Source organism: Podarcis melisellensis, assembly GCF_964234715.1.
Source record: "Podarcis melisellensis genome assembly, chromosome: 4".
NCBI classification, from domain to species: domain Eukaryota; kingdom Metazoa; phylum Chordata; class Lepidosauria; order Squamata; family Lacertidae; genus Podarcis; species Podarcis melisellensis.
This window is the reverse complement of record NC_138531.1, coordinates 66,559,343-66,571,771: the sequence shown is the minus strand read 5'-3', so window position 1 is coordinate 66,571,771 and position 12,429 is coordinate 66,559,343. Positions and strand designations below refer to the sequence as shown.

At 38.3% G+C, this 12,429-nt stretch overlaps 1 protein-coding gene across 5 annotated transcripts in view; it reads left to right on the top strand.

Moving 5' to 3' along the window:
* The window catches only part of EPHA3 (EPH receptor A3), a 203,032-nt gene that overhangs the window by 145,796 nt on the left and 44,807 nt on the right, over positions 1-12,429 (top strand). For 3 of the 5 annotated variants that reach the window (XM_081908397.1, XM_081908396.1, XM_081908400.1), the window contains 2 exons: positions 7,122-7,151; positions 9,625-9,749. In XM_081908397.1, the coding sequence (XP_081764523.1) occupies positions 7,122-7,151; positions 9,625-9,749 (155 nt within the window). The remainder of the gene's footprint in view (positions 1-7,121; positions 7,152-9,624; positions 9,750-12,429) is intronic. The other 2 variants (XM_081908399.1, XM_081908398.1) reach the window with 1 other exon arrangement.

Below are 12,429 nucleotides of genomic sequence, written 5' to 3'. Positions count from 1 at the left end.
CTGAATCAATTGGAATCAATAATGTATGCACAAATGGAGCTGTTTTCTTTGGTTTTGTCTTCAACAGCTCCCCTGCCTTTTAGCCATAAACTGATCTTAAAATGTTGACAAGTCACCATCCCATACTGGCATTATAGCTGCATAAAATCAAAAGCACAGCGGCATTGTTCTGTGTAGTGAACTAGATGCATTGCCTTCAGATTCCCACATAGCTGAGAGCTTTCAACTACCAGGAAGTTCCTTATTCTGAAAGATATCCAGCAGCTGGATGTATAATAAGCTTCACAAGAGCAGTGCTGTGAACCACCGTAGATAAGATTTAGGCACCTGCTGAAGCAAAGATCTCAGTGCATAATCCTTACACTCCAAACAAGGGTGATCACACTGTCTTTCACCATTGATCTTTAAGATGTCAGAAGCTGACTCTGGATTTTAGAGGAGGTGAAGTTAAGAAGGCTGGCAGGGGAGGAGAATAATTTAACTGTACAGTATTCATACAGCTGGCATCAGGATCTCTCCATCAACTACCGTGAGTCTTTCTCAACAGGAATGACAAAGCAGCATAAAAGCTTCTATTTTGTGCATGAAACTGAAAAACTGAACATATTTACTCCAGGAAAACCATTACAAAAGCATGCATGATTTTTACCTCTCCACCTGGGAAAGCCACAGCCCCGTAATTTGTGGTTCCTGAAGTGAATATCTTGTGCAGCCTGTTACTTTTCAAGGGGACTTGGCATATCCTTGATTTATCACACACATGTTAAACATATGAGGAACGCGTTAGTTTCGCTCACTTTGTGTCTCTATTAAAAGGAGACGGACAGACAACAGCACATGAAAGAGTGAAACAAGCCAAAGTTTAATATGCATTTTAACAGTACCAGTGAAAAATAACTGCCACTGATTGTTCTTACAGAGAAAGTTGTTAGATAGGAATAGTTTGTCTCTGACGTGAAAGTTAGGGGCATTTTGTGTTCCTTGCTGTCTTTTCTGCCTTGCTTTCTTTTATCCCCTTTTATGTTTGCAGACCCTGTAGACAGGGTCTTCAACCCAATAAATTTTAGGGCATATGTTCCATGCACCTAATGTACACATTAAGGACCAGGGCTGGCCCCGTCTTAAGTATTAAGTTTTAAAATGCTTGAAATCGTGCTTCGTAAAACTGTTGTCTAAACAAAGCTCTTTAATAGGATAGGTACTAAAGTTAGTTTTATTTTGGCAAATTTCACTTGCTGTCCATTTTATATTTCCACCAAATGAGGTTTTTTCTTTTCTTGGTATACATATCTATATATCTATATCTTGGTGTACATATCTATATATGATTTTCTTGTTCAAATTCTGCCGTTTCCCTAGAACATTTGCCTATATCAGTGAATACGATTTGAGCTTGATCAAAAAGCCATTTGAATCACTACAGTCTTGGAATTTGACCTTGAGGGAAACTTAGAGGCTCTGCTAAAAAGATGATTTCTGTGGAGTTCAACAGTCATGCTCATTGCTGTAGAATCATAATGCATTTCATAATTCTTCAGCTCATTCACACAGTTTTCTGTTTCTGAGAAAATGCAATGAATAATAATAATAATAATAATAATAATAATTTTATTTATATCCCACCCATCTGGCTGTGATTCCCCAGCCAGCTTACTGCATATATAAAAATATAAAACTTATATAAATATATAAAACTTACAGCATCTATAAAAATACAACAAAACATCAAACATTAAAAAACACAATATCCTATACAGTGGTACCTTGGGTAACAGACACTTCGGGTTACGCGTTTTCAGGTTACAGACGTGCCGAAACCTGGAAGTACTGGAACGGGCTACTTATGGGTTTCGGCACTCGTGCATGCACCAAAGCACCGAATCGCATCACACGTGTGTGCAGACACAGCGCTGCGGGTTGCGAATGCTATGGGTTGCGAATGTGCCTCCCGCACGGATCACGTTCGCAACCCAAGGTTCCACTGTACAGGCAAAAACAAACCAATAAATCAATAGAAACCAATAATAACAACAATAATAAACAGTTTAAAGTTATACCCAACATTATTCTTTCTATAACAAAGCCTGACCCTCATCTTCCCTTCTTCCACTATAGCATGGATTCGGGGGGGGGAGTAGTCAAGGGGAAAAAATGCACCAGTTCTTAATGAGAGGATGTTTATAGAAATCGTTGGGCCAGATGTTCCACCTGTGCCATTTCACTTGTCAGATAAACAAATAGGAAACTGGTGGATAGTGGCCAAAATTGTATGAGCTCAATTGCAAAATGTCTCCTTGTTATAAAAGGAAAGGTTTGTCTTTTGAGAAAAGTCATTGTTTCTGAAAGGTGTTTGACTGAGATAAAGAGAATATAATCATCTATTTGTTCACAAAGAAATAGCAGCAAGACAAGTTTCATCCAAAATCCCCATTCTTCAGGCATGTCTTATGTAATCTACAGGGACCACCACATAAAGGTGAGAATGTAGACCGTTCTTCATGACTTGCCCTCTTCAGTGATGTTCCCAATAGGGAACCTATCAGAGTTAGTTAACATTGTAATTATTTTGCTTGTGCTATCAGTCATCTGCGAACCGAGCTGTGAGACATCTCTTCCCAAGATGTTTCATTCTGGTCACTGAAGACTTGCCAAAAAGCAGTAGTTTTTGACAGTGTTTTTCCAACCAAACAAAAGCAGGCATACTGAAGTAGAATAGTCAAATTTTCACAGATTTCCCTCAGCAAAAGAACTTTAAGATTGTAAGAATACTGTAATTAAAATGTACATTTGCATGATAAACTGCAGTGTTGTTTGTTCAAAGGTTACATACAATAGTTCTAGAAAATGTGGAGGCCCAGTGGAATAGGGCATAAGTCTGTGTAAAGGGCATTTAGAGTATCCATACAAGGCCATTCTGTGCGCTCTGGCACTCGTCAGGGTGTCCTGTTGCGCCAGAAGCGATTTAGTCATGCTGTCTGTCTGTGGACAAACAGGAAAGCTGTCTGTGGACAAATACCAGCTCCCTCAGCCTGAAGCGGGATGAACACCACACCCCATAGTCACCTTTGACTGGGCTTGACAGTCCATGGGTCCTTTACCTACAAGGAAATACATAATTAGTGAGGTCACCAGTTTAGAAGTCATTTGAAAACTAAAAGTTCTTTTGCTTTAAATCCTTGTGAAAGAGTTGTGATAGTTTTTATTTTAAACACTGTTGTATTTTATTCATTCATATGGAATTTAACAGCAGTTTATGCATTCAGAAACAGAGAATTGGATCCAGACAAAGTTTGCATTCAGACATGAGGATCATTGCTACAGTTTTCCGGGTTCTGTCCCAGTTTCTAACATTCCTTTTACACCACAGCACCTGTTGCATTATGGAGCTATGGGTTTTTAATCAAAAAAACCACCCCTGTTGCATTAAATTTTAGTTGCACCAGTTGGTGTGATGTGACACAACAAGGAATGTCGTTGGAAGTGTCACCCCCCACACCCTTTCTGTGCATTCACTCTATTGTTCCCCCATGATTCACTGTGCTAGAATACCACCTAAAATTTCATTACATGAGCCGTGGGGGCCTGATCCATGAAAACTGCAGCAAATTTCAATGGTTACAACAGATTATTTTCTGATAACAACACATAAATTAGCTTTGAACTGCCACCAGATTCTGCTTGATTTCCAGAGGTGCATTTTATGTGAAAATTAACAGGTAAGGAAACATCTGGAAGATGGAATAATCTCACGTCTGAATGCAGCCTAAGTTGGTTGCATTGAACTCATTGTGAAGTGAAATCATGACTAACGTTCATTTCAGTGGGACCTAATCTCAAATAGCTTAGTCTGGATCCAAGACAGAATCCACCTAATTACCCAATAAAAATTATCCCATGTAGTAATGTAAACCAGCACATAAAAGTAAAGGTAAAGGGACCCCTGACCATTAGGTCCAGTCGTGACCGACTCTGGGGTTGCGGCGCTCATCTCATTTTATTGGCCGAGGGAGCCGGCATACAGCTTCCGGGTCATGTGGCCAACATGACTAAGCTGCTTCTGGCAAACCACAGCAGCGCACAGAAACACCGTTTACCTTTTGATCTACTTGCACTTTGACGTGCTTTTGAACTGCTAGGTTGGCAGGAGCAGGGACCGAGCAACGGGAGCTCACCCCATTGTGGGGATTCGAACCGCCGACCTTCTGATCGGCAAGTCCTAGCCGATCCACCCGTGTCCCTTAAACCAGCACATACTGACAGTACGTAAGACATAAGAATGAAACGTAGCAGCCTGTAATCAACAGTTCCCAAAGGCTTTCTGAATGGGATTTTTTTTTTAAAAAAAAACCAAGCTCTGAAAGGACTTAAGGGAGAAGGTGAAACTGACCTTTCTTGGAAACAAGTCCTAGAGCATCAGGGTTGCAGGTTTTCTGTTAGCTAAGGCTAAACTAGGCCACCTCCCTGCAAGTGGGATCATCTGAAAAGGCCCTCAATCCAGTTTCCTTCACCCTGGCATGGGCGGAGTAATACCCTCACACCAGGGTGGCACCACAATCACCCTAGGCCTATTGGCCAATCATTTTGAGTGGGGTGATCATGGAGGAGGGGCATAAAAGCAGCATGCAAAGCACACAAATGCTGAGCGGAGACAAGAGCACAAACCAGTCAACTGCAACCCTCTGGGCCCAGAATGAAGCTTCAACACATCTTCCTCAATTCTTCTAACTCTTCTACCTCATTTCTTTGGGCTTCAGTTATGGAGATCTGAATTCAGAAATCAGTTTCCCACTATTGCATGTCTTTTACATTTCATGGCACCACTAGGGAGCAAACTTTCTCCCTAGATATGTGATGCGTTCTGCTATGCTTTAGATCAAACTGCAGTGGTAAGATGGTCATGGAGTCCACCTAGTCCTCCAAGAAAGCTAAACAGGTTCGTTGATACTACACTCCAGCCTATCTAAATATTTGAAGCCCATACTGGATGTTAACCACCATAGTACACTGCAGGGTTGAAAATGTTGGGTTCTACCATGGTGGTGAGAAAGAAACCAAACAGGTTTTTCATGTGCCACTTTGTACCTGGTTTTAGATACTCCCCTCATATCTGATTTAATGGTCCAGAATCATTCTGAGAGCACTGGGCAGCTGCATTCATATGGATCTTTGTGATCCCTATAGAGACTCTACAGTCTCGACAGAACAGTTAGTAACCGTTAGGAAGCGGTAACTACTGAGTGCAGTGTATGCACATTGCAGGCTTGGCTTTTGCCATGCGTTCATCTGGAGCCCAGTTATTCATGTAACAAATACTAACACAGCACATGGAGTTTAAATCAATAACGAAATTTATGTCTAGCTGCTACTAAGCTAAAGGAAGATGCATGATATGCTTAGGGATTATTTTCTCTAGCAAATCAATTTTAGCAAGGTAAATCTAAAATTATTGTCAGGAGTTTAAGAAGCTTCATGCTCTTTATGTTTTGCATCTTAAACACTTACAAGAATGAGCTTTTTCACTCCCAGACTTGCTTTCATTGCCTCCAAAATCTATGTAACAGATAAGGAATATTTATTTATTTATCCTTTAACAGTTTACTGCCACTTAGAGTTTCCCATGTTGGAACAATCAAGCTTTTGGCTTTTATATTCAGTGAAGGTTTTGCTGTTATTTCTTCGATACTGCTGGTGTATATGTTTTAATGTTTGACTGTTTATGGTTTTGGATTTAGTTATTATATACGGAATGATGTGATTGACTGACTGAGTAAATTTTGTACCAATATCCATGTCTGCTTAAGACTTTCAGGCATCTCTTAAATATATATTTTTAAGCTGATAGCCCTATGCAGTTGTTTAAAATGTTTCTTGAGTAAGGTTGTGAGAGAAATTCCATTCATGTATCATTTGAAGCCCAAACTATCAATTTATACTTTTGCAAAAAAATAAAAATAAATCGTGAACCACAACACAGGTGACCTTTGAAATTGGCACTTGTCCGAATTCTGCTATGTAGTTCATGAACCAGTCTCTACGAAATTGCATCTGTTCAGGAAAAGTGTCCATAAAAATGAATATACTGATGGAAATAATGAAAAAATGCATTACTTTAAGGAAAGCTGCTTTCAAAAATGTGCACATTAATCAAAACTACATATAAAAATGTGTTTATTGTGGGAAATTTGCACTAAAATGCCGATAGATTTTTAAGAGAATAATAATAATAAAATCACACAGTGCAGCAAAATATGGAGAACTGAATTGAAGACTGGAAAAATGAGAAAACGAGAGAACAAAATCCCTATCCTTGAGTAGCCAACCATTTTAATGACTGCTTCAAATTTTGTTTTTGTTTATATTTTGCTAGAGGGCAGTATATAAATTCTTATATGTATAAACAACAAGTGAATCTCCTATACTTCAGTACCCATAACAGATATGCAGAGTTATCAGATCTTGAAATTAAAATTTCTGATGCTTGGATAGTGTGGGAGGCAACTCAGTATCAGAATCTAGTGGTTTCTGGTGGGTCCTGGGAAAGATCTGAGTGTATACAGTTTCAGGTTACACAAATAGTTCTGTTATTGCAGAGGTGGAGTCTGATTAATAAAAGTTTACTCTAATCAAGATTTCACTTTTCCATTCACATGGTGTGGTATATATCAACTATGTGCAACGTTGTTGTGGCTTCAGTAACTGGAGGAGCTGTTGGGGGGGGTCAAAAACAGCTATATTTCTGAAAAATTCACAATCAGCTCACTAACATTATTTGTGACTCCTAGAGAGAAGTATATAAGTAAACTGTAAAAAGTGATTACAACAATTTGGGAGCAATCACTGTCATCAGGATTGTTAGCCTTGTCTCATCAACACTATATTGATTGACTTTATAGTATTATTAGTGGTGGTGGGAAATCATAACTTTTAACGATTTGTTAATTACTCATAAATATGGATGACACTTATCTTAGCATAAGCTTGTTATGCTTGGAAAATGCAAACTAAAATGTTAAAGGGTACAAATTAGAAGAATGTAAAGATGATCTAGTAGGAAGTTATGTATGACATAGGTCTCTGCATTTCAAAACAGCCTGACTATTATTATATCTATCTTTTAACAGCAGCCTGTACTTCTGATTGTGCAATTACTAGTGAGTAGATGTTATAATCCAGATCCATTTGTGTTGCTTAATGCTTGTCAGTTATTATAATCCTTGTATTCCGAGCTATGCATGAAATTCTTGGACCAGTCCTTGCTGGTCTTGCCACAGTTGAGCTTTAAACGTGGTGCTTTTTCAGTCATAGGGACTGTTACTGAAAGATCAGCAAGGAAGGCTTCTACTGGTGTGTGTGTGTGTGTGTGCATGTGTGCGTGCATGTTCTGTTGTGTTTGTAAGAAGTGCCCAGATTAAGAGCAGGTTTATCCATTCAGGCAACAACAGAGCTGCTGTCAAAATCCATTTCAAGCAATAGAAGCTGCTGCATCACTCCAGCAATGCCAGAGCACCTGAACCATGTAGGAGGAGCACATACTGTGAGTGATGTTTGCTGGCAAAGTCCCTTTAAAAACACTGATAGAGTCCAGCGAGAAAATAAAACCTAATAACACTTTCCTGAGGAAAACAGAGCAGAACACAGAATATAATTTTGAGGAGAAAGGAACAGAGGTTCAGGAATGCATAGCAAGGAGATATTCAACCAAGTATTCAGGGGAGAACTCCCTCAGAAGTATGTAGCCAATCACAGCACAAGTTGCGTCAGCAAGCTTTCTACAACTTTGCCTGGTTGCTAAGCAACATCTGCACCACTTCTACCTTCTGGGTTAGCTGACTTACTGATGACATAATTCACCCTCAAGTTACAAACTAAATTATTTCTACTGTTGCACATCCAACAATGCTGTCATAGAAATGAGCTATAGTAGGGGCTCCTCCTATAGATATTCATTACCTTAGTGTGCACAAACAAGAACCTTCAGGCCCCTGTGTTTTGTGACAGACATTCCAACTGCATGAAAACAGTTTTGGGCAGCAACTATGCCACTACTTATATGCATGAAGCTCAACTTAGTCTGGATGCGCCCTCACAATTCTCTGGTTTAAATGAATCTAGAATCAGCTTTTAATATTTATTTTAATTCCAATCACCTAACCCTAATTAAGGGTTGACCATGTTTATGACTAAAACCTGTATTTGAAAATGATGGTGGTGATTTTATGATTATGAATTCCCAGAAAGCTGTAATTTGAAAAAAATTCTACGGTTTTTGGGGGTCAATAAAATTATATGAGCCAAGCTAAGTTGGGGGGGGGGGAGTCTCAATGAAATCAATGGAGTAACTTTGTCTTCTAATAAATGTGAATATTCACCTTATCTGCTATTTTCAAATGAAAGCTGGCATGCATTTACTTCTTACATGTCATTTTCATCGGGTAATTTGTTTTCCATTTTTCAAGTGTCCTGCCATATTACCAGGATACCCAGCATGAACCATGGGCTCACTGAATGAGCTGTTTAAACATCTAGTAGAACATTTAATTTTATAGTTAAAGGTCACCAAGCTTTTGGGGCCAGTGGGCTTATTTACTATTTAAAGAAAGTGCCATGGTTGCCAGTCACAAAATGGCTGCCATGAGGGCATGGCATACAAAAAAAAATGATGCTGATGGTCAGGGGTGGGAATAGCACAAAGTGGCTGTTATGGGGTGTGGCATGACACAAAATGGCTACTATTGGGACATAGCATAATGACTTCAATGTAGAAGAGATTGACCCAGTGCTAACAGAATTTTAGAGGAATTGCAAAAAGTATGTTACGTATTCTTGATTTGTGAAGGGATATTTATTGGGACCCTTCTCTGGCATAAGTGTCTCTGGATGTCACATTTGTGATCCCTGTCCTCATGGGACCATATGAAGGAGAGAACTTGAATATGAACATTAAAATGTTTCACCACGTTGCATTTTGGTACTTGTGTTTCTTCATTATGTCAGCAAAATTACCTGTGCCTTGATAAATGAATTGTGCTTTAGTGGTGTCTTTAAAAAAAAGAAAGCTAATGTTTGCTTAAGCTCTGTAGAAAATTGTTAAGGATGTGGGAGAAATTTGAAGTGGACTGGGATAGGGGAACCACAGAGAATGTCACAGAAAAGTGTATGTTCAACAGTACACCGAAGATTATTATTATTAGCATTGGACCTCTTGGGACTCCTTGCCCATAATGTAGTCCAGTCCTGTCATATGCCTGGAATATGAAAAAATTATCAATGAGCTGCAGAATCTGGTACTAATAACACCGCAACATCATAATAAATAGGCTGAGCACTTTTTTTTTGCTGCACTTTTTAATATATCAAATGTATTTCATTGCTTACATTATAGTAGCAGATTAGAAACATCTGCTCATTTGCCACCAGTCTTCTAGCAATACAAAGCCTAACTCGTTTTCCTTCAGGCTATCCTGCTTCAAGGCTTGGGTAAGAAGTCTATAATCCAGCTGTTGAGTGTTGATACGGATCCAGGTTTATACTCAGGAGCCCTTCAAATGGAAACACGACCTCCTTGCCAAGGATTAGAACAGTGATAAACTCCATTTGCTTTCTTTTTCTTCTTCTCCACTCTAGCTCCATCCCCTATTACAATAATTAGAAAAGACCGGACATCCAGGAACAGTGTCTCTCTCTCTTGGCAAGAGCCTGAACATCCTAATGGGATCATCTTGGACTATGAAGTCAAGTACTACGAAAAGGTGGGAAAGCACAGCAAAGATGGCAGGGGGTGGGCTTGGCCCGTTCAGCTGGGTTATGGGAAGAGTAAGATAAGAAACTGAAAAGAAGTTGAAAGCTGTGTAAAAATGCTCTTTCACATTCATATCCAAATTCTTCAGAATATGCTTCGCTGTCTGAACCATGAGCAAATATACAGAACAACATTTACATTCTGTTCATGTATCATATTAATGTTAATGCTTTCAGTGGCTGCATTTAATATTAGACTGGATTATTATTATTTATTTAGGCTTTTTTGTATAAATGCGTAGACTACATCAGTTTAAGAAGGTTACATAAGAATCTCAACTGTCCTTTAAAATCCCACTTACACAGTACATTTAAGAAATGGAATTCTTGTTTGTTTTATACACTTGTGATATCAATGTAAAATAATTGAATTGAAATAAGTTTCAATGTTTTTCTTAAAAGATATTATATTACTCAACTTAGCAATTAACTTTCCAGGTAAAGTCATGTAAGCAGTAATTTCTAAGGCCTGTTTAGATACTGTAATTGCCCATGTTCCAGGATACAGAAAAAGACAAGTTTCTTAGAAGGTGTTTTAACTTTTTCTATTGGGGAAGGGAGGGAATGTTGCTTAATTTCCCATATATCAGATCTTCCTCATCATTTTTTTTTAAAAAAACAAAAACCTGCAAGTTAGAAATGAAAACCAGGAATAAAACCAAAACCACAGGATTTAGTACAAAAAAATTAAAATCAGGGAATTATTGTCCCAACTATGTTTGGTTGACATACTTTATAATCTATTCTACTTTCCCCTCATTTACCCACTGAAACTTATTAATTAATTTACTACTTTTGTTAGGATGCCCCATGACAAATAAATAGAAAACAGCAATAATATATAACACACCATAAAGCTGGCAACAGAGGATAATATCAATAAAGCAAACTTACAACAGCACCAAGAATTTCACAGATCTTCAAGTCCAATAAATATCTATAATCATTAAAAGAATATTTAAAAAAATAAAAACCAGTGAAAATAAAAAGACCACCATGTGGTCTCCAAGTGAGCTTCTCAGAGAAGCACATTCCATAACTCAGATGTGACCACCGAAAAGGGTCCCACCATAGTAGATACCCATCACATTTTAATTAGCAGGGCACCAGGAGAAAGGCCTTAGGTGTATTTAGGAGTATAATTGTGTGCCAGGGGGTGCAGCATGACATAAAGGTAAAGGTAAAGGTTAATGTTGTCTCCAAACGTTTTTGGATTCTGGCTCCTATCAGTCCCTTCCAGCAAGGTCAATGATGATGGTAGTTGTAGTCTAACAACATATGAAAAGTGTCAGATTGGAACGGTGCCTCTTAGACTTTTACAGAGTGCCACTGAGGAATATCTGTATATTAACAGTAATTCCCCATAATTTAAAATTTAGCTATTTTATTTGGCTCTTGCCTTAAGTTGGGCATTGGATCTAACAACATTTGAAAAGCCACAAGTTCCCCATCCTGAATTAACTAGAACATTTTTGTTGCATGAGATGCATTAATGGCAGAATTTCTCGCTATGAAATATAGAATTGACTATCCTCTGAGAAATATTCTCTGGTAGATTATTTTATTGGTAATGTGTTGGTTTTGTGATCCATCCAGTTCTGCTTTGTGGGGGAAATGGGCAGTAATGCTTAGAAGGGGGGAAAACCAGGCCTTTTTCAAATAAATCACTGACATGTTGGGTGTTTAATCAGAGGGATTTGTTCTTTTCTTAAATTAAAAAAGGATGTCAATGATAAAGTACAGCATTTTCTGAATTTCTGTTTCTCTTCTGTGAAAAAAATAAACCTAGAGGCTGTTGTACAGTTAAAATCTGATGATCATTAACACAAAACAGAAATTACCATATTATTAAAGATACATTGCCATTCATCTCATCATATATATATTTTAAAAAACTTTGCCAAGCAGCTTAACAATTCAATCCTATATTGTCCACTCAGAAATAATTCTCACTGATTTCAGTGGCGCTTACTCTCAGTTGAATGGGTATAGGATGCAGATTTATGTTTATAATAAGAAATGTGACCTTTCCATAACCACAAAATCTCCTCTTTTGCATATTTATTAAAAAGAAGTAACTACCCTGACTATGCAAACATAGCCTCAGAAATTCCACTTAAGCAGCCATTCAGATTCAAAAAATGATGACATTTATACTGGCAAACCTATTCCTTTTGGGCTATTAAAATAGTTACCTAGGCGGCAATCTTGGACACACTTGCTAGGAAGGAAGTTCCATTCAATTCAGTGGGGCTTATTTCTAAGTAAACATGTTTGGATTTGGCTGTCTGCAACATAGCGATGAATGTAAATTAAGGGGCACTATCCAATGCATGGCAAGCCCTGTTTCCTTTCCCCCAGCCACTATCTATATGCAGGCGCTTCTCACTTTCTTGCAGGTTATTCATACTCTGAAGCTTGAGTAACTTCCACTGAGCAGAGTGGTGCTTGGATGTGGATATGGGAGCTAAGCAGATAATTTTTTCTGCTCCCGAATGACGTTTTGCACTTACATAGGAGGGGAAAGAAAGACTCTGTTAAGCTACCCTATGGGAATTCCCCACTTTAGATTGTGCCCTCTGTTTTATCTTGCGACCTCTTTAAATCACAAAAAGTAGTCTATAAATATGC